Source organism: Nyctibius grandis, chromosome 5, assembly GCF_013368605.1.
Source record: "Nyctibius grandis isolate bNycGra1 chromosome 5, bNycGra1.pri, whole genome shotgun sequence".
NCBI classification, from domain to species: Eukaryota; Metazoa; Chordata; class Aves; order Nyctibiiformes; family Nyctibiidae; genus Nyctibius; species Nyctibius grandis.
Genome location: NC_090662.1, coordinates 58,867,639 through 58,888,575, shown reverse-complemented (window position 1 = coordinate 58,888,575; position 20,937 = coordinate 58,867,639). Strand labels below are relative to the sequence as shown.

The window sequence follows — 20,937 nt, the reverse complement described above, 5'->3', positions numbered from 1 at the left end:
AAAAACTAAGCAGCATTATTTTGAAAGTTTTCACTTTTCATCTACCCGCCAGCTTCTGCTGAATATTTTATTGCCATAGTGCAACATATTTATAATTCATCCCATCATTTCTTCAAAATTGTTAAGGAAAGGAATTGTTATACCTGTACAATCCTCTGTAAATTCTTCTGTGAACACAAACGTTTTCTGGTCATATTAGTAAACACTAGAATTGTTGACTTAAAAAATATTTATTTATAATTGTTGCGATCACTTAACAAACGGAAAACGGGTCTAATAAGCCATGCTGTCTAGTCATTGCTCTTTCTGAAATGAATTCCTCAACACTGGGAAGAGGAAAAGCATTTTCCTGTGGTTAAAGAAAGTCCAAATTGCATGTTTGAAATCTCTTCTAATAAAAAGAGCAAAGCAATAAGCAGATTATCTCTTTAAACATAGTATAGGAAGGCTGAAGGCCCCGGAGACATTTTCCGTAGCCTCTACCTCTGATGCATAGCAACATTATCTTCAACTAGAGAGGGTCCTATGACCCTGGAGCTCCATTTTAATTTGATCTTCTTTAAAGAGGCTTCTATGATTCCTCTGAAGTTATGCTGCATATTCTTATTTTGGGTTGGTTTTGTTTGGTTGTTATTTTGTTGTTGTTTTTTAATCTGAGATAAAACAGCCTCAGCTTTTTGATCCACTGGTTTGATCATGTTATATGGATATTTAATGTAACCTCTTCCCTATCAGAACTAGAATATGCATCAGCACAAATGGTAGGCAAGTTCCAACTGATAGGAGAGACAGAAGAGGTTGGATAGAAAATTCACCTCTTGGGCCTCCCTCCTCCCTCCAGTCGTTCTAAGTTTCAGAACTGGCCTATCTGGCCAAATAACGTGTGGGGCAGGAGTAAAGGAGCCTTATACCCTTGTTGAGAATTACTGGCCAGCTGAAACAAAGGCAAACCTATTGGTTTTGGTGGAGCAGAGTTACCATGCCTGCTCCCACAGAGGCTCAAAATCCCAAGCGGTAACAATGCCCATTGCCAAGAAGAACAGGAAACTGGGGAGCTCGGCTTGAACTTCTCTGAGCTGGAACCTGGCCCTGGACCTGCTTGGCATACGCAGACCCAGCAAGGGAGTTTCATCGGGTTTCCACCTCCTTGTTCCTCTTCCTTCTTCTGGAAAGGGCATTGCCACTGAGATATTTCCCTGTTTTCCTTTTCTCCATCTTCATCTCTGTCCATGCTTCCAGTTCTCACCGTATACTGCTGATATTGCTGAAGGGAAAGCATTTACTCAGAGGCACTGATTTGAGTCGGCTGAGTACTGTCACAGCAGGCATCGGTGACTACTTGATGGGATTAGCAGATTATGAGAAAGTGTGTTTCACTGTGGGGTTCCTGAGAAAGGAAAAACGGGCAGGTGGATGCTTGGATCTCAGTTAAACTATGCATGAGGGCCTGATGGCCGTGTCAGGAAAGCCGTAGGCACAGGAGCAGCTGGACTGCTGCAGGTCAGGATTGGAAGATCAAGCCAGCAAGCAGGGAGGTCTCTGCATTGTCCTGTCATTTACAGAGGATCGAGATTTAAGTATTTCAGCCAGGCCAGGTGAGAGAAACCTGCACAGATCCCATCTGCACCATTTCTAAGATACGTGGGAGTGCTTGACAAAAGCAGCTCTTCTTTTGCATCAAACGGCTTTGCTGCAAAATAGCTTTGGTGCATCAATGCAGACTGAGCGCCAGTGGGATTTGAACAGCTGCATTCTGTTGTTAATGAAGGGCAGTTTAGAAGGAGCCAGGGGTTCACAAGTCCCTCGTGGTTGTGCCCTGAAGTCGCTGTGAATCTCTGCAGAGAACTGGGGATGGATGTCAGAGAGTAGTTCTGCCGTACAGAAAGATGTCTGGTGCACAGAGGGTTAGATTTTCCCTGTTAGATATTCTCATACAATGTATCAGAGGATTCTTCCAGAGTTGCTTGCTTCTTAGGTGTCTGCAGAATGATGAAAAGAGGAAAAAAGAAATGGAGGAAAATTATTCAAAAGAAGATGAATTAATTCTTAATAAGCAGACACTGACGTTTGTTCTGTTAGAAATGGCTATAAGTGATCTGCTGAAACGGAAGCCGCTACAGTGAGAAATGTTGCTCTGCCAGAGACAAACGTGACTAATCCAGCCCAAGGGATAAAGGATGCCTCCTTTACTTGTCACTCTTCCCCCAAAAAGCTGTCAGACAGGGAGGGGAGGGAAAATTGGACTTGGTAAAAAAATAAATCACTTTGGATTCTGTGAAGGAGGAATTCCCTGACCTCCTCAATCCTGTTTCTTCAACAGTTGAGTCTATTCCTCACAACCGTTCCTTGTGTAGACAAGGCGCTGACAGACTGATATTTTAAGCGCTGTGTGGCACAGGCCTGCTGTAAGCAAGGTTACACAGCAAGTAGCTGAAATGCCACTGGGTGAATGAAGCCCTACCTACACTAGCATTTTCTCTGTTGCCACCACCGAAGGGAAATGTTTTACAGTAGTGCTGAGTGCAGGCGCCTCCAACGCATGTGGGATTAACCCCTCGCTATCCAAGCTGGCTGACAGTCCAGCGCGACAGCGTGCGAACGCTCTCGTTTCAGGGGCTGTCTGCCCTGCTTCCCTTTACAGCTCCCCCTCTATGCACAGCATCCCGCAGCAAGGGCTGGCCAGGACCCTCCGCAGCAGAGTTGGCCACCGTTCAGCAATCCCAGCTCCCACTCGCTGGCCAAACCCGCTGGCCAAACCCACTGGCCCCTAAAGCTCGCTCTTAGGGAAAACACCCTATTATATTCTGGCACAGTCAGCTGGAGGACGAGTGTCCCAGGTGGTCACAGTCCAGGATGACTGAGAGAGGAGTGGATCAAGGTGCTTCCAACAGTAGTGGAAAGTGCAGTCAAATTCTCCTGGGCAGAGATCACGGGGCCCTGCCACTCTCACTTCCCTTTCTTCTGATCAGCACAAGAACTGAGGACACTCAGTGGAGTCTGCTCTTGGTGTGAGAGCTCATCCTATCCCTTCTCTTTGCTTTCTTCTCCTTTGTTTCTCCCATTTCTGCTTTGACCTTTACCCACCCTGGCTGAGACTACCAGCACCAGATCTGCTTACACAGAGATGCTCCTTTGCTCTTGCTCTGTTGCTTTGCTCCTGCTCTGTTTTACAGACCCACTGCCCCCCAAAGCAGCGGTTGAGTGGTGTGGACCACACACAAGCAATTCAGCACAGCCCAGACAGCTCCACAGTAGGGAAAAAAACCTACACACACTGCATCTCATCATCCAGACTGACTCATTCAGGAGAGGGCAGGTGACAAAGTTATACATATAAGAAGAATAAACAGGACAGGGAAGAGGGATCAGGACCTACTGTTCTCCCTATCCAACTAATTCAAATTGCAGCAGGAATACAAAACCAGGAATGCTGTCTTTTCCAGTGCATATGATGCACTGGGGTATAAGACAGCCTAAATAAAACAACCCATCCTTCCCCTCAGTAATCAGATACCTGCCACTGCCTTTGCTACCACCAAACACTAATGCTACAGCAGTAACTGCAGGAGGCCAGTGGCCTTGGGAGCAGAATACATGGTACGTAGCTCTGACACAGAGGAGGCCGCTTGATTTTAGACCACCTTTTTCTAAAAGGTGGGAGTTGTGAAAATGCCTCAGACGCTGGAAAATACTGTCCTTCATGAAACAGAGGGATGGTGCCAACTGAAGCTGGCACCATGCTCCACACTACATAGCCAACCTGGGAAACTCTCCCCAACAGGACATCAGTGGAAGGAAACAGGACACATTTTCAGGAACATTTTCCAATGTTAGAAGAGCGAATATATTTCTTAAGCAGATAAGAGGTCTGGAGGGGAAAAGAACAACAAAGTTCCAAGGACAGGAAGGAAACATTCCCTGGGGTGCCTGATGCAAGTTTGTCCCTATGAAACAGCTGATGCCTGCCAAAGGCAGGGTAGAGGTCTGTGTGGGCCTCTGGTCTGCTTCATGTGGCCCCCACAACTGATCTGCACCTGCATATTCCGAGTTGCAGCTACTTTCACTATGAGTGGATTTAGTTCCTTGTCTCTAACTCAAAACTCCCAGCCCAGCAAGAAGATCCAAGCCCAAAACGCACCCACACTGCCTTTTCCTGAGCCCCAGAGCTGACAGAGACTGTATCAGCCCAGCCTTTGTTCAGACCATCTTAGCTTCCACTACCATGAAATGGCTCTCAGGTGCTTAATGCCAGTGAGAGTAAAGCTGTGCCCAGGGTCTGCCCCCAGTGCGCAGATTCCTCTACGTGGGAGGACTTCTCAGCAGCCTAAATAATCTGGAAAGGGCAACACTGAGGTACAGCATCTGGCCAACTCGCCATGAATGTCCATCTTGTTCAGAGGCAGCAGCAACGCCAAACCCCTCAATGCCTTTCGGGGTACGTCATACAGCAAAGCATCTGCATGAAACCAGGACTGCCAGAACTGGTAGCATTGCAGCAGCAAGGGTTCTGCCGGAAGAGGAAGACAGGCTACATGTGCAGCCCAGCTGGCAAGTGGATACCACGTCCTGTTTCCCCCTTTCGGTGGGACTGGAAGCGGGGAAAGAGCAGACACACTTTCTGCCTGCTAGGGCCATGACAGTTCTCTGGGTTTTCTTGCCCCATGTGCCTCGTGCATAAGGGAACTCTCCAAGAACAGGGCCTCAGACCTTACCTTCCCTGGAGGACAATTTCTGGGTGACATGTTGTTTGTGTTGTCCTCGAGGACAGAATAAACATCAACTTGGTGTAAATCCAGGCACTGCACAGGGAAGAGAGAAGAGAGTAAGGGTCAAATAAATTACTTAGGTTTAAGACAACTAATTGCCCACTGTGTTGTTCCCAATCTCATGCCTGACATTTTTTAGGAACCCTTGCCATGTCCAAAATTTTGAAGTTCCTGACCTGAACTTGGGCATAAAGAAAATACTTTTCCCCTGAAATCTTTACAATGCAGCTGCATGATCTTCCTTTTTCAGGCTCACAGAGACTGGCTTTGATGCTACCTACCCTGTGTAAGGCATTGGAGAACAATGCCAATGCTCTGCCTCCCTCTGCTCCAAATTGTCCCAGAATGCAGAATAAAGACGCCTCTGCCACATGAAAGGGTATTGTGCACCATGGGGACCACAGGTAACGGGCAGTGCTCTGCATTGCCCAGGACTGTTTAGGTGACTGACACCCTCAAGCTCTTGCTCAAGGTTACTCTGGGCACACAAGGGTGAGAAGAGAGGCGAGGCTGAAGGTCCTGAAGCACAGGGGCTATCCAAAATGGGAAACCCTACATCAAGCATGATTTCTATTTGTTGTTCAGGTTTTTTTCCAAGCCAGGATTCACCTTTCTTCTTAGAGTGAGCAAAGAATAATAAAAAAAAAAATCAATACACTCCCAGGCCCTCAAACATATCTGTGGTCTCCACACAGCTACACAGAGAAACACACACACGCCCTACAGGCGTATGCACCAGCTGGTCCCCCAGGTAATCGTGTCACGGGAGATGCGTGTCAGTTTGAGTGATGTTCCAGATCTGCCTGAAGGATCAAACATAACAATCAGAGGACTTTTCCATGTGTGCTTCAAGGATGACAGCAGGTTGCCAAGGTGGCTGTTTCTCTGGCAACAGGAAGATGGGAGGAGCTCCAGCCGCAAGAGGGGCAGATGGTATTAGTGGAGAGACTGCAAAGGGAGCGAGGCGCCCTGCAACCCAGTGAGGAGGACAAGCAAAACATGCGGGCTTGATTCTGGGGCTGCCAATCACCTGAACCCCCATTATTTCATCTGGAGTTGCAAACGCTCGGCATCTTTCGGGATCATGGCCAGCAGGACAGTGGTTTGAACCGGACCAGATGATAAGAGGAGCAACATTTGGAAGCAGGGCTTGGAACAAACAGGCACTCAGACAGGAGGAGGCCACAGTGAATGGAGCACCACACAGCCCTCCTGTTCCCACTCCTCCTCTGGGAACAAATTATTTCACCTGTTTGCTTCCCACTCCCACCAACCCGCTTGCCTACAGCAGACATTCCCAACTATCAGCATGTGCACATGCGCACACAGAAAATCCTATTTCCCCGTCCTCATTTTCATTTTCTCTTTGCGGTGCTCGCAGTAAGGACCTCGTCCCACGTGCTCCCAGCAGCCTGGCTCCGTGTCCTCTTGGCAGGACAGGCAGCGTCTTTCACTGCTCTAGTCTGAAGCCACTCACAAGCAAGAAGGACCCTTTTGGTGTTTAACCTCCAAAAAAGATTCCCTCCCTCCACAAGCCCTCTTCCCATGGAGGCTGCTGACAATGCTGGTCCTTCGCTGGCCAGTTGGAAAGACAGTGTCTCCAACTGCCATTTGCAAATTAATTACTTTTACTTGGTCACTGACCACCTGCTACTGTCACAGCAGAGGCACACAGTCCTCTCTCCTCCCTGCTGGCAGATGCCTTCCCATCCCCGAGCAGCCTCCTTGTCTCCCTTGCACTGGGAAAAGCTCCCGTGTTCTGGAACCTGCCTGCACCACAGGAGTTCTGTTTGCTGCTCAAAAAAGCTTGTTTGAAGTGTAAAGTGGATGAAGCGAGTCCCTCGTATTGTTATTTCCAAGCTGCTCGTTAACTAGGCAGCTAAGACAGAGGAAAATAGAGGTTTGGGTCTGGGCAGTGCAGTGAGGTAGAGCTGCTCCAGGGCTGCAGGAGGACAAACAGGTCTCAGAACACCTGGTAGTGTAGTGGGAACAAAGTGGGTGCCCAGCTGCCTCCTTTATTACCAGGGCTTTTTGCTACCTGCTGCTTTTCACTGCGTTCACCCACCCCCAGGGACCACGAGGTAAACAGTGGCACCCAGAAGAGCCAGTGGGGAAGGCACTTGCTCCTGGGGATGTTCAGCAGGACGGCTTTGAAGAAGGTGTGCTGGGACCTTTCCCACACCAGGGGTGAGCCTTGCTGCGGTGTAGGATAGCACAGAGCATTTAATGAGCCACACCAGCCAGTTCCAAGCCCTTACTTTGATGTCCAGTGCTGCCTCCTGCTGTTCCTGCTCCCAGCTCCAGGCCTGCAAGGACATTGTGATTCCCTGACCTGACTTTTCCAGACTCTGACCTCCTGCTTTCCCCCACAGACAGCACACCTGACACATGCTGGCCTCCTGTCCCATCCCCTAATCTCTGACCTCCTTCTTTATCTAATCACTTGGAGTCACTTTTCACTTGTTCTTCCCTTTTCCTTGCCTTAGCTTACCCCAATCCTGACCACAGATTTCTGCCTTCCCCATGAATTAAGCACTAAGTGTTCAACACCCAGTTTAACACCAATGGGTTTTCACAACACTCCTAATTTCAAATGCAGTTTGCAGGGCTGGGTTACACCATGCAGAGAGCCAAAAAAATTTAGCAGTGGGGCAGCAGAGTCATCTTTCAAAGGAAATAAGGTTTGTTGACTTTCCACTCCCCTCAGCTGTCCTGAGGGCCCATCCAACACAGGGTCCCCATCCCAGGGCTCTTGCCCTCTCTCCCCCATTAACGTCCTTGTTACACCTCGCAGCCCCATGTTCCCCCCCTCTTCACCTCGCAGCCCTGCTCCCACCACGTGCCATGTCTGCGGTGGGAGCTGCTGCTTCATGCCTGAATGAGTCACCCCACAGCAGCTGCTCCACGATAAAGTAACCTCCAGCGGGTGGGCTCGTACCCCCCAGCACACAGGAGATGGTCCGAGGCTGCTTGCAGCTCTGCCAAAGAGGGCTGAGCCACCTGCCCTGCACACTGGGCTGGCTAAGAGCCCCACACAGCTGGCGTGTGGTGAAGGGGCTTCGGGGGAGGGCTGGCTGGGCCAGGTCCATAGGGCTCTGGCAAGCACAGGGGCTCAGCCAGCTCCTGGGACTGCCTGTGCCTAAGGCTGGCTCTGCTGGCTTGCTGTATTAGCCTTAGTGGGGCCTCCTGAACAGAACAACATGATGAAACATGTAATTAAGATGGAGCTAAGGATGCATGACGAGGCCGACTGAGCGAGAAATGGATTTGATTTTTTTGTCTCCTTGCAGAAATCATCCACTTCAGCAGGAAACTACCCATTCAGATTTTTATAAGCCTGAATTAAAAAGAAATTACTTGATACAAATGAAAACATTTATAGCCTGCAACCTCTTTTACCCAAAGCATTGCCTTTTGCCCACAATAAACGTATCACATACAACATATAGTGCTTTCTTTTAAACCTCTACTCCAAAAATGAAAGGGACACAAAATGGTGCCCTCCCACCTGTGAAGTGAGAATGAGAAGGGATCAGGCCCATCCTCTTTTTCGTATCTGCACCATCAGTCTCCTGCCTCCTTGGCAGAGCTTTGCTCCTCTCTGTAGTACATCCTCCACAGCTTTGTTTTGTTTAGTTTAAATGATTAATGCAGCAGAGCTTACAGGTTTTCCTCGAAGAGACTTTTCCAGCCCTTATAGACCTCGCAGTTAGAAAGGTTTCCTAATATTCAAGCAACATCCTTCTCTATTCACTTTCATTTTATTCCTCCTCGTTTGTCCCACAGATCATGGGGGAAAAAAACCCCTTCCCTTCTTAGTGGAGCAGCCCTCGCATGGGAGTAAAAGGAGAAAAAGGAATCCATTTTAAATTGAGCTGGATGGGTTGTAAACGGTATTAGGGGTCCTGTTTACTTGAGGTAACTGAGGTCTGGGCCTGACATTCCAGGAGAGCTGCTCCAATCCTATTACCTATGATGCTGCTGCTACTGGGCTCAGGGAGTGGGAGCAGTCAGTGTTCCCCGGTTTGGGGAATGGAAAAAGGAGATCCTATGCAATGAAAAGGGAAATGCTCCAAAAGAGAGACTCCCTTCACTTTCTTCCTGCCCTTTTCCCCTGAGAGCTATTCAGCCTGCTCAGGACTGCAGTGGTCTGTGACACTGACACTGGTGAAGATATCATCACAGCAGGAGCTCTAAACAGCTGGGGTTGTTGGGAGGAGGACTTCTCTCTGCCCCTTTCCTGAGCCATCATTCTCCAGCTGGGAAGGGCATGTCCTTGAGACATTCGACAGTACAAAGTGGGGCTGAGATCCCCTCTCCCTGCCTGACTTGTGAAGACCCTTCTAGCTCTACCACCAGGAACCCTCTCTGGCCCCACGCTTGCTGCTCTGTGCTGCCATGCTGCTGGCAGAGGGAAGGGTGCTGCCCAGTAGGGCATGGTGCAAGGCTTTGGCACCGTGGAGGCCACAAGTGGTACCAGGATGGAGACACACAACATGCACAGTCCTGAGAGGAGCTAAGTGGGGCAGAGCACAGGAGCAAGGTCACCAGTACCAGGCTGGTATACAGGTATTGCTTATGTTTCACATCATGATACTGGCACTATCTGTACCATGGCAGGTCAGGGAAAGGAAAGGTTGTACCATGATGCGGACAGAAGGGATGGAGGGTGATTCTGGTACTCACGTCATAGACAGGAGGTGGTGGTGGTGGACTGGCTGAAGGGGGCTGCGTTTCTACCCTCTGTCTCAGGATATTTATCTGGTTCCTTCTAGGGCACAACGCCTGCTGAGGACAAGACGCCAATTGACACATTTGGGGAAAACAACATCCCCCCAAAGATGAAGTAAACGCCAATGTCATGTCAAAGTCAGCTGCTTGCACGCCCCCTGAGTGCTTCCACAGCAAAGAGTGCTGGCATTCTCTGCACAACATGGGCTGGTCCCTTTCCTCACTACAGGGTAAAATGGAGGAATCTGCTGACTGACATGGGAGCAGTGGAAAGGAGAACTGGGCTCTGTGCATGCATAGAAATCACTTGCACCACTGAAACTTAGCTGGACAGAGGGTGTAAGTATTTAATAACACACAACAATGCTGTAAGACAGGGGGTAAAGCAGGGCCCTGTTCCAAGTATGCTGGGGAATTACAGAGAGGCAAAATGCAGTGACTTTCATCAGGATTTGGCCGGGAAGCTTTTCCTAATACACAGAGTTTAGAGAAGAGCACCAGACAACCATTAATGATGACATATCGTCAATGATACACTAACGTGCAAGTCCAGCATGGAATTGAAAGAAGAAGGTCTCTTCCTCTGAAATGTTTCCTGTGTCGGATGAGTTCTCCCTGAACACGCTCCATTCATGCACAGATAAGCGCTGCTCAGCAAGCAAGAGAGGAGGCAGAAAAGGCAGAAGGCTTTGCTAAGTATCTCTGTTCTAATTCGGAAAGAAGTGGGATGATTATATTCACATCACATGAAAACGATGAACTGCTTTCCAGTCCATTAGTAACTAAGGAGGATGCTAAATAGCTTCTCTTAAAGATAAACATTTTTAAACCAGCAGGTCTGAGCAAGCTGTGGTGAGAAATATGGGCTGTGTTCTGCAGGAGGGCAAATGTAATGACTGCACGATCTCTTCAGGCCCCAAGGACAGCCCGTAGGTCTGAGACTTGCTGGCCCACCTCAAAACTTCGAGATGCCAATTGGCAAGTCGTAACAGAGCCTCCCTCCTCATCCCCATGGAGACGCTGTCTAGGCAAGCAGAGATGGGGTCCTGTCTCCAGCCTAGTCACCCTGCCACTTACATTCCTTCCCCCTCTGTCAGACTGCCTGCAAGGTAAGTCTCATGAGATTAGCAGGTCTGCCAACTGCTGCCATTCTGTTTTCAACCTCATGATCTCTGACTGTGAGTGCTGAAGCCTGATGCTCCTTGGACTCGTAGGGCTGTACCAGCGGCACAGCCTCCACATAAAAATGTGTGCAAAGAGTCTGCTGTCATGGTGGCAGACAGCAGATTGAAAGAGTAAATATGGGGGATACTCTACCTAGAAGACAACAATCCCCAAATTATGTTCTAAAAGACATCAGGTTTTTTTAAGCCAGCCTTGCGATCTCTGGAAGAACGCAGAGGATGTTATTCGAACACTCGAGGGTGGCAGTACTAGGAGCAGTAGGTTTTCCCCAAACAACAGGGATTCCAGTATCACGACTCCACAGGGCCCCTGTCTCATCCAGATCTTTCTCTTTCAGCCCTACTTTTGGCTTTTCTTCTTCTGCTCTCTACGCCCTTTCTTCCCCACTCCTAGTTTCCCCTTTGCCCTCAGCTACTCATCCCAGCTTCCACTTCCTTACCCAGCTGGTCCCAACTTGTGCCACTGGTCTGCTCACCTGAGAGACCCTGCCAGTCCAGTTTTAACACCCTCCTCCAAGCTCCAGTGCTTCCTCACTCCAAATTCCAGTCCCCATTTCCCTCCTGAGGCTCCTTCTTCCAGCCTCACAGAATCACTGCTGTTGGAAGGTGCCTCTGGAAATTGTCTAGTCCAATCCCCCTCTGCTCAAAGCAGGGTCAACTAAAGCATGTTGCTCCTCAGGTCTTTGTCTCTCTCTTTGTTTCACATTAGTTGGGACATCCACACAGGCTTCTTTGGGATCCTCATCCTGACCTTCACCTCTCACTCTGTCTCTTAATGTTTTGTCTGCCAAACACATGTCCAAGGCTCTGGTCCCCATCCCTCCACACTGCACATTGTTTTCTTCTATCTGCCCCAGCCATGGCTCAGGAATGCAGTTGCAGTCTCCTTGCAATCAGGTTGTGCCCTTGCACCAGAGTAGCCCCCATCTTGAAAGAGGATTAGAAACAGGGAAAGCCCTGCCCTCCTCCTGCCACCATGGCTGCAACAGACTTGCTTGGGTGCACAGGACATTACTTGTCTGACTGGCACGGTGTGGAAAGGCAGCCTCACATGGGCTCCTTTAGACAACTGAGCTGCTAAATTGACAAGAGCCACGACTGAGCGTGCACAAACTGCAGTTTTCCAAAGACCCATCACAAGGCTACATCTCCTTGAATATTCTCAGGGCCAGCACACTGCTAATGTGACTTCTTGCCCTGTCTCAGATCCTTGCTGTAAAGCAGAGCGTGCCAGAGTCAAAATGATTACCAGAATTTCTTTAATGGACAAATCAATGACTCGTTTTGTCTTTCCTGTAATCTTTTTTCTCAGAAAGACTGAACTTAGAAAATAAACCTGAGGCAGACACCCAGCATGGAAAATTTCAGCACAGGGACTTCCAATCCAGCAGAGTTAGAAGCAGGTGAAATAAATTTCTAGAATGGGTGGTGTCAGATATTGCTTTATATTTGGTTTTAACTTGCCTTTCTTTTCCACAGAAGCAGAGCTGTTGCGGCAATGCTCAATGCAGCAAGAAGAGCGGTAAGGGTAATGAGGGTTTCCCACTCATAAGAGGTCTCTATGTACCCTGTACCTGTAAGAAAGAAGGCAAAAGATTCACAGTGTGAGTGGAAGTTACAATCCTACTGCATTTTTAACCCTGGAAACAGCCTTGAGAGCGCTAAAATACAGAAGCAGTGCAGAATATGGTGGCACAGATGCACACACCCTTCAAAACCTAGTCTGACTGAACAGAGAGCAGGGTGCAGCTGAAGAATCACGCAAAAGAGACAGGATATAAGCAGCTGCACTTCATGTAGATTAGAAGGAGGTGACACAACTATGAGAGCCAAGAAAAGTGGTAAGTAGAGGCTGGCAAAGGTCTTTGGTGATAGGGGCAGAAAGACAGATGGTAGAAAGCACACAGGCCACACAAACTAGCAGGGTGGGTACTGTAGGCATCCTCTGACCAGTGTAGCAAAGCTCTTTTGTCACGAATCTTTGCATTTGCACTTTTTAAGAAGTTTTTTATATCCACCATTCAGTAATGCACATCCAGCCAGTCAGCAGCATGCATGTCCTTATCACTTTTCTATAACATTCCTCTTATCATGACCCAAAGCTCTCCCGTGCTTTCCATTCTGCGCACTAACGAAACAACCGACCCCTTGTACCACATGGAAAGGGGGGAGGGATTACAGTGAGCCCCTAACCTGTTTGTGAGCCCCTCACAGGAAGCACCTAACCTATACATCTGATTACGCCGAGCACCCTAACCATGGACCTTGTGTGTTCAACTGTCTCTTTCACACCGCTAAAGGCCAAACCGCACTGTGTCCTGGGCACTGACAACTAACAGCACCCTCTGACCCAGCGCCCAGGCTCCCTGGTTAGACCCTGACTTGATGCCTGCTGTTCCCAGGAGGCTGTGGCAGGGCAGGTATAAATTCCTGCACTTTCATGTCCCCATCTGTGCATTGGGAACAGTAGCACAGGTCACCTGTGTAAAGCTCATTCAGCTCTGATGGCATTAAGTATTGGTTATAAAGTATTATTCCCACCTGACTTTATAGCCTGTTTGGGTAGAGGAAAAGAAGAGCAAAGAACATCTTTTCATAGCCAGATCCAGCTGATTTTAAACCACCTGCCCTCCCTTGCTGGTTGTTCGCTTACCTCTAGCAAGGACAAACACTCCCTTTCCCGTTTTCTGGATGTCATTCCATTTGACCTCGCAGTAGTATGTGCCAGTAGAAGAGGTGCCTTCAGGTGGCATGATTCGGTGGTAATAAGATATGGTAGCAGTCTTATTCTCTTCTCCAGAAGGGATGGGTATGTTTTCCAACCTAGTATAGATGGATGTTTTCTGGCCCAGTGAATTAATCCAGTAATAGAACACCGAAAATTTGGTGTATTTCGGCATGTAAGGGAAGATGACTTCACAGGGGATGGATATTCCTTCCTTGAGCAGTGCAACCTGGATTGGAGGTTTCTGTCGTACATCGACATTTCCCCCTGCGAGGGTAATAATTGTTAGCAGTCACCCAACATCACTTTAAGTCAGGAGAAGACTGCTGCCCCAAAGACAGGATCACACAGTGAAAACAACCGTACATCAGGAAGCGCACCTGTAGCACGCAGCGTTGGCCCTTGTCAGAAACGGAGTGATTCAGAGCATGTGCCCTGTGTGATCTGCCACGTCTCTTAGGTAATTGCCGTGTGATTTGCGATAGCCTGTTGCATTCACAGGCTTCCCCTTTTCCCTTGTGAGCTCCTCTGACCAACACCAGCACGCAGAAAGACAGGAAATTAAGCAGGAAGTGAACAGATTTTGCAGTGGTGTGAGACTATATTTACATTGGATGAATAGAAAGCAATTTTCCAAGACAAACGCTAGCTGGACATCTCCTGAAACTCCTGAGTCACAAACCTCTGCTGGGGCATCTACGTGTGCCTACTTGATGACCCTGCGCCAGTGAAGGTGCTGTACGTAGGCAGGTGTTATCGGCGGGACGGTGTATTTCTGAAGCACGAGTGAGGAAGGAAATTGCATATTCTGCACAGGGGCCAGCACCAGGGCCATGAGAAATAAGGCACAGCTTAATCACTCCAAACTTTCACTGCTGCAAACGGGCAGCAAAGCACAAGTCTCGATGCTAGATATGGGAACTATCTGCAGAAGACTGCAGATCTTAAGTATCTATACGTGACAGTATCTCAGGCAGAGAGAGGGGAGATCATGCCCTTCATGTGCTTCCTCCCTACACAGACAGGGCTGTTGAAAGTGATCTATCACTGCAATTCAGTATACAATGATGTCAGGAGTTACAAGAGAGGGTGAATAAGCACAGGTGGGGAACCACACCACAGTTCACTCCCTGTTTTGTTTAATAAAAAATAAAAAAAAGCTAAGAGTAAACCACAGGCTAGTTAGGAGCCTGGGGTACAGGAGCTCTTTGACTTCCCAGCCAAATGTGGGTTTACCATCAGGCGTCTCTGGATCTGTTTGTTTGGCAGCTGACGTAACACTACACATAAAGCAACTTAAGAGGAGGGCCGTGCAAACAGTCATTGTCGTTAAAAAAGGGAACTGGAAACTTACACATGAGTCTTCTTACAAAATGAAGGATTCTTTCAGAGACATGAAAAGAGAACGGGGGAAAAAAGTAGAGAGAGAAAGTAGGGGATGGGTAGGCTTTTCCATTCATGCTTTTGATGGGATTCCCTGGGGTTCTGCATCTACGCACAGGCTCATAACAAGGCATTAAAGCTGTCCCAGAGCACAGCCAGACTCGCTTTCTTGTCATCGTGCACCAACGCTGCATCGCAACAGCAGCATCACCTCTGCATGGCGGGACTCGGCTTCGGAAAAGGCAACTCGGACTTAGTGCTGCTGAATGCCGAGCACTGAGAAGTGTTGTGGGGGGCAATAATGGAGGGAGGGCACAGCCGCTGCCCAGAAAGGACTGTTGGGAAGTAACATCCATTAAGGAAAATCCTCTACAGATGACATAGCCACGGACAATAGCCCGAGAGCAAGGACAAGCTTAGGTTACATCACTAGAAAAAGGTTCTTAGTTGTAAAAGCAACCGAGATACAGCACAGTCCTAAGGGACATGCTCGTTCGTTGTGAGTGCACGGTCCTGTGTACACTCGATACAACATTATGGAAAGATGGTAATGGAAAATCCTGCAGACACTGTGGGAGTGATAACCTGAGCAGTCTCTTCTGGGCCTTATTTTCTAAAATCATTAATCATCCTTCTCATCTCTACCCGGCAGAATACACATGAATATGGTTTCTATACAAGACATGGCTAAGCACTGCTGTAACAAAACAGAGGAGAGATCCATCTTCTTACAGCATCCCAGGAGCTGTTAGCTTGAGAAGAACATGCCAGGGAAAAAGCCAAACCATTTTATTTAGGTTATCTAACCCTTCTCCCATGTTCCCCCTTTCTTGAGGATTTTCTCTCTCTCAGCTTTGAAATGCTTAAAAGACAGAAATAGCAGCAGCGTGCAAATTCCTAGAGGGGATCTCTGGAAATTAGCAAAAGATAGCAGCTGGAAATGCTCTAATATGAACAAACGTGAGAGTAAAAAACAGGAATAACAAAACGCTTTCTTACCTCCACACTGAAGAAACCAAAGAAACAGGAAGATGACTTGTAGATTAGAGGCCATGAGGGGGGTCAAAGGCTGTAAGAAAGCCACAAGATTCAAAGATCCAAAAGGCATCAGAGATGGGGGTTTGTCAGGTATTTCCACACCCAGGCATCTGGTTGATCCCCTCCAGTTTGTGAAGGGACGGATGGACGGATGGACACCCACTGCTTTTGGCAAGCTGTTGCTGGCAGATGCAGGCTCTTCTGCTTTTTGGTCAGACTCCTCCCCGCACCAGGGTTCATTTCTCTCTACTGTTGCGATGGTGTTACACCTACCAGTGGGTGTCCAAAGATTAGACCCTAAGCTCTTTAACGCATAGAGCTTTGTCTCCCGATGACCACAAACTGTCAATCACATCCATTTAAAGAAAACTTTCTCACCTTCCACAGTGACCAAAGCTGGAATATGGAAAAAAATGTGCTGTGACTGATGCAGATCAAGGCCATTTGAGGTGAGTGTGGTCAAATTCAGTGAAGCATTCAACTGACTCTGGAGCAGTGGACAAGCTTAAAAGTGGCACAGTGGGATTTTTACCATAATTTTGCAAGGATTTGTTTACATGGTTGATTTGGAACGGCTATTCCTGATTATCTCACTGCATGGACCATCCAGGTTTTGGAATAAGGGCACCTTACTACTTTAAATGACCTTAATTGAGTGCTTTGTTCACATGGGGAAGCTACTGAGCAGTGCCACAGGGTGTGGGTTCAGGGCAGAGTAGCACCATCAAACTCCTTCTTTACATGAACACTCAAGTGTGGGATCACCTGTTTTGTTTTGCATTCACCGTGGAAAACACGTACCCGCACCAGCGGTCAGTGCAGAGGAACAGCTCCGCTGTCCTCCTGTCTGCACAAAACTTCCCTCTCCAGCCAACTCCTCCACTAGGTCATTTCAGAGGAAGGCACTCGTATTCCAGAAGTGAGAACAACCAGACAGCGAATTCATCGCTAACAGCTGGGATGTTTCAGATCCACATGATGCTGGCTCTGAATCAGCTTCACAGTGAAGGCAAGCCTTAAGAAATCTATTGTAGGGAAATCTAAGGAGAGACCTTTGAAGAAGAAAACCCTCTCATTGTGGGAGGATCCTGCCGCCTGTACTCATGAAGAGTCTTTGATTTCTACGAAAGCTTGTTTTTAGCAAAGACATCTGCAATGCAACAGCTGAGCAGTGTCTGACTCAAAAAAAACCCTGATGTCTGAGAGGTCTTCACTTCTCTCTAGGCAGCTTCCTCCTTTCACACTTCTTGTGAGACATTTACACTTTCCACAAGAAAGCACTTCACTGCGATTTCAAGGGTGCCCGCTCACACGGGCGCTGGGCTGTGGAGACTGGTGGGGGATGGCTGCGTGGGGAAAGGCTTAAGAAGGTAGATGAGCCTGTAAACTGCGCATCGTCAAAATCGCTCTCTATTGGTTGTTTTATCCCTCCAGGGTCTGTAGGAGCAAGGTTTGCTCCAAAGCAACCTTTGGTTTGCAGCATTTTCCCTCCTGTTCACAGGTCCTCAGGAGAAGGGGTCTTGATGCAAGGGGTGGCGTGCAGCTGCATCCGCTGTATCCCCCTGAGCCCAGGGACAGCTCCGGTACCTTGCTGAGAGCCCTGACAGATGCGGAGAGGAGCAAGTGGCTTTGTGTGGCTCTGCAAGGCTGGTGCAGCAGCTGCGCTGCTCTGAGGACGGTTTAGTTCAGATTAGCCAAAACCAACTCCTCTCCCCAAGACATGCTGACGTGAGCTGCACGGGGCTGGTCTCAGCTGGAAATTGCTCCTTGCAGGTCTCAGCGCTGTGAGCAGCAAGAACAATCAAGAGCGGTCACAAGACACTTGGAGCCCACTTGGTGTTTCAGATATGTAGGCATAGATCAGGCAGCTGCAGCTCTGGGGGGCTGTGGGGTTACCACAAAGCTGGGCAGCATTTCTCAGGCCTGAATGGCATCTCAAGGTAGTTGGGGCAGGGAGGGAGAAGGGAGCAGGGGCTTACTACCCTCCTGTGGAAGAACTCTGCTGAACAGTGAGGGGTTCCTCCGCTCTTATATCATGCTCATCCCCATGGTAGTGTGCAGCTTTGTAATTCACAGCATTGATGTATTTCTAGAGGACAGAACATGCTGCTCCTGTCAGCGATGTGTTTTAACCGTTATCAGCATTTATCTGCTTCAGGAATTCAGAGCAATAAGTGGATTAAGTGTGGTAGGTTTGTAGGGCTGCTGGGTCAACATCCTCCTTCCATCCTTTCCCTTCTCTTCCTATAAACAACCCTGTTGCCACTCTAAATGCCAAGTCCCAGAAATATCGCTGTCTGGAATGTAAAGAAAAAATATATAGATCTAGCATTTCAAAAGAGATCACATGTAAGACTCAGCTGTGGGATTAGAGGCACAGCCAGGCCAGAAATACATTCACTGCTGGAATTTGCTATGGTAGAGCTCGCTGAAAAGAAACGGCTTTGAAATGACTACCCGGCAGCTATTAACTGCAAGACAGGATGACATTCTGTTCCTCAGAGCCTAAAGGGAGCCTGATTCTTTGAATGTTAAATTCTAATTCATTTTGGTGTGGGGATTCTGTACTGGGTTTTAACCCTGGAGACATAAATGAGAGGAAGATGAGGAAAAGCTGGAGGTGTGCGTTTCTATTACCAGCCTGTAGCAGGGCTGAACTGGTCCCCCTGAAACTTAGGCGGAACTAACCAGGATACCTGTGCCAAAGGAAATAAACTACAAAGCTCCAAAGGAATAGGTCATTGTATGACCTTCACTCATGCATTATACAGCACACTGCTGCGTGTGGGCTGGTCCCTGCAGCATGAGGAGGAGGGAATTGCCTGTCCAGCTGTAGCCCCGCCACAGCACAGACTGGCCAGGATCCATATGGCTTGGTCCTTCCTTTGATGCAGCGAATGCTGATCACTTCCTGAGACTAAATACAGGATTGGGCCAGGTGCTAGCAACAGTTTCTGCTTGTAGCTGGAAAGCGGCCATTAATTTTGCTCAAGTGTTGTTAAAAGCCCATGATTGGTGGCCAGCATTCCCAGCCGTGAGGAAAAGCACATCGTTCTGGTGTGCACGAACAACAAGAAGTTTGGGCAAGTGCTGAACCTACCAGAATTGTCTGTTCACAGCTGTGTCCAACGTACACCCACAAGTACACAAGTAAAGGTGCACACACATACACTTGTGCCTACACGTGCCCCCACAGCCAATGCCAGGGAGAGCATTTATTCAAACAAAAAGGCTGCTGCTAGCCAAGGCAAAAGCAATGCTGCAGAGACCACAACAAAGCCTCTTTATTGCTGAAGCGTTTAACACCACAACCATCCAAAAGAGAAACACTGCTTGGCGCAGAGAAGGGCTGCAGCAACTCAACGAGCCTGATGGCAGAACGCGCTTCAGAGCATTCCCCAGCAGCACGGCAGCTCCAGATTTTGCTGCCTCGTCAGAGACCAGCTCAATCCTCCATCGCTGAGAGCCAGCCAGCGGCAACACACGCACCTCTGAGGATTCACAATCTCTTTGACTCCTCTAACCCCAGGCTCTGCGGCGTACGGTTTCCCCCTCTGTGGCGGCAGGAGCGATAGGAGAGCTGGTACGAGCGGGGCCGTACCTCTGCCAGCTTTTTTTACCACTGTTGTGTGTCGAGTGCCTCTCAGCAGGGCTGGATGATGCCGAGGCAAAAGCTACCAGTGCCCTCGCTATGTTTCTACCCGTTGAACTGCTCTGGGGAAGAGAACAATCAGTGACTCGAGGGGAAACCAGAAAAAGAAAGGTGTTGACACTACCATGGGGAAGGGAGGGGGCAGTTCTCTAATTCCCTTTCGCCAGCAAAACGAGTCTGCCTCAGAAATCACCCTGCTTCTGCTCTTTTTTCTGTTCATCTCCTGGAAAGATTCCCGGGGGCTCAATTACCACCAGACGCCCGATGCGCTCTCGGGGGCTGACGCTGCGTGGCTGCGCCTCAACCTCCCGGCGCTCCCTACGGCTGCCCTTCACAGGCTCCCTCGTACAGCCCGAGAGGCAAGCCGGGGCGAGCGGGGCTTCGCCTGGAAGGCCTTCGGTGCCTTCTCAGGCCGCCACCTTCCAGGAGGACATCCACGGGGCCGAGCCCGGGGCAGAAGCCGGGCGGCAGCTGCCATGTTTCGTCCACTCGTGCAAGGGGGTACAAGCTTCCCCCCAGGCGGCTCACCCGCACCGGGAGGGGCCGCAGAGCCGCCTCCGCTAAGGCGGAGGGACCCCCTGCCCCATCGCCGAGGAGCCCCGGCCTGTCTCGGTGGCCGGGCGGGGGCTGAGGGGCGGCGGCCGTTGCCCGCCAACCCGCGCCCACAAGATGGCGCCGTCGCCCCGGCCGCGCCGCCGTCCCCGCTGCCGCCCGCTGCTGGGGCCGGCCTCGGCCCCACACCACCCCGCGGCTCGGCCCGGCCCGGCCCGGCCCGGTGGCCAGCGGTGCGGTGAGCAGCGGTGGCTGCGCTGTTTCCGTTCGGGGCAGGTGGCCCAGCTCACCCGCACAGCGGTCCGGTGCTCTGCCAGCGCGGCGGGGGGCTGCGCCCCGTTCCGTACCGTTCCGCCATACGGGACCGGGCTCGTACGGGCCGCTCGGGCAATGAAAAGTGTGAAAGAAAACCCCGTGCTGGCCCGGGCCCGGCCCCCCCGCCGGCTGCCACCGCCACGGTCCCAGGTCACCGGGAGAGCCGCCGTGTTTCGCACCCGATTACCCCTCGGCGTCTCCTCTGCTCGGCAGCACGGCAGCCATAACCCCAGAGAAAACAAGCACAACTAGTATCCATTTAAGACAAAATTAATGCTAATTAACTGTAATCAACAACTTGAAAAGTAACATTGACTCAGCAGATACTGCAGTAGTCGTTTGCCCGTGAGGTGGGAGCGAGCAGAACAGGGTGGGGAAAAGGAGAATAAACCTTCCTGCGGGCTCTGTGGGGCGCACGGCCCCGCTGCCATGGGTGTCAGCCATCCCTCTCCCTGCCTGATGCCCTCCTCACCCCTCTCTGCTGCCAGAGGCCACCGTCCCCATAGCAGCCCAGACCTCTCACCCCACACCCCCCTCTCGCCCACCATCGGTGGGTCCCCTCGCAGCCCCAGCTCGCAGCCACCTCCAGCA

At 49.8% G+C, this 20,937-nt stretch overlaps 1 protein-coding gene across 1 annotated transcript; it reads right to left on the bottom strand.

The window, feature by feature from the left end:
• Positions 1-1,919: 1,919 nt before the first annotated feature.
• On the bottom strand, positions 1,920-15,914 carry NFAM1 (NFAT activating protein with ITAM motif 1). The gene is made up of 6 exons (XM_068402308.1): positions 15,789-15,914; positions 13,335-13,673; positions 12,146-12,255; positions 9,453-9,551; positions 4,713-4,799; positions 1,920-1,979 (listed from the first exon to the last, which is right to left on the bottom strand). Exons 1-6 carry the CDS (start codon positions 15,895-15,897, stop codon positions 1,920-1,922), a joined length of 804 nt encoding a protein of 267 aa, XP_068258409.1. The 5' UTR covers positions 15,898-15,914.
• Positions 15,915-20,937: the final 5,023 nt, after the last annotated feature.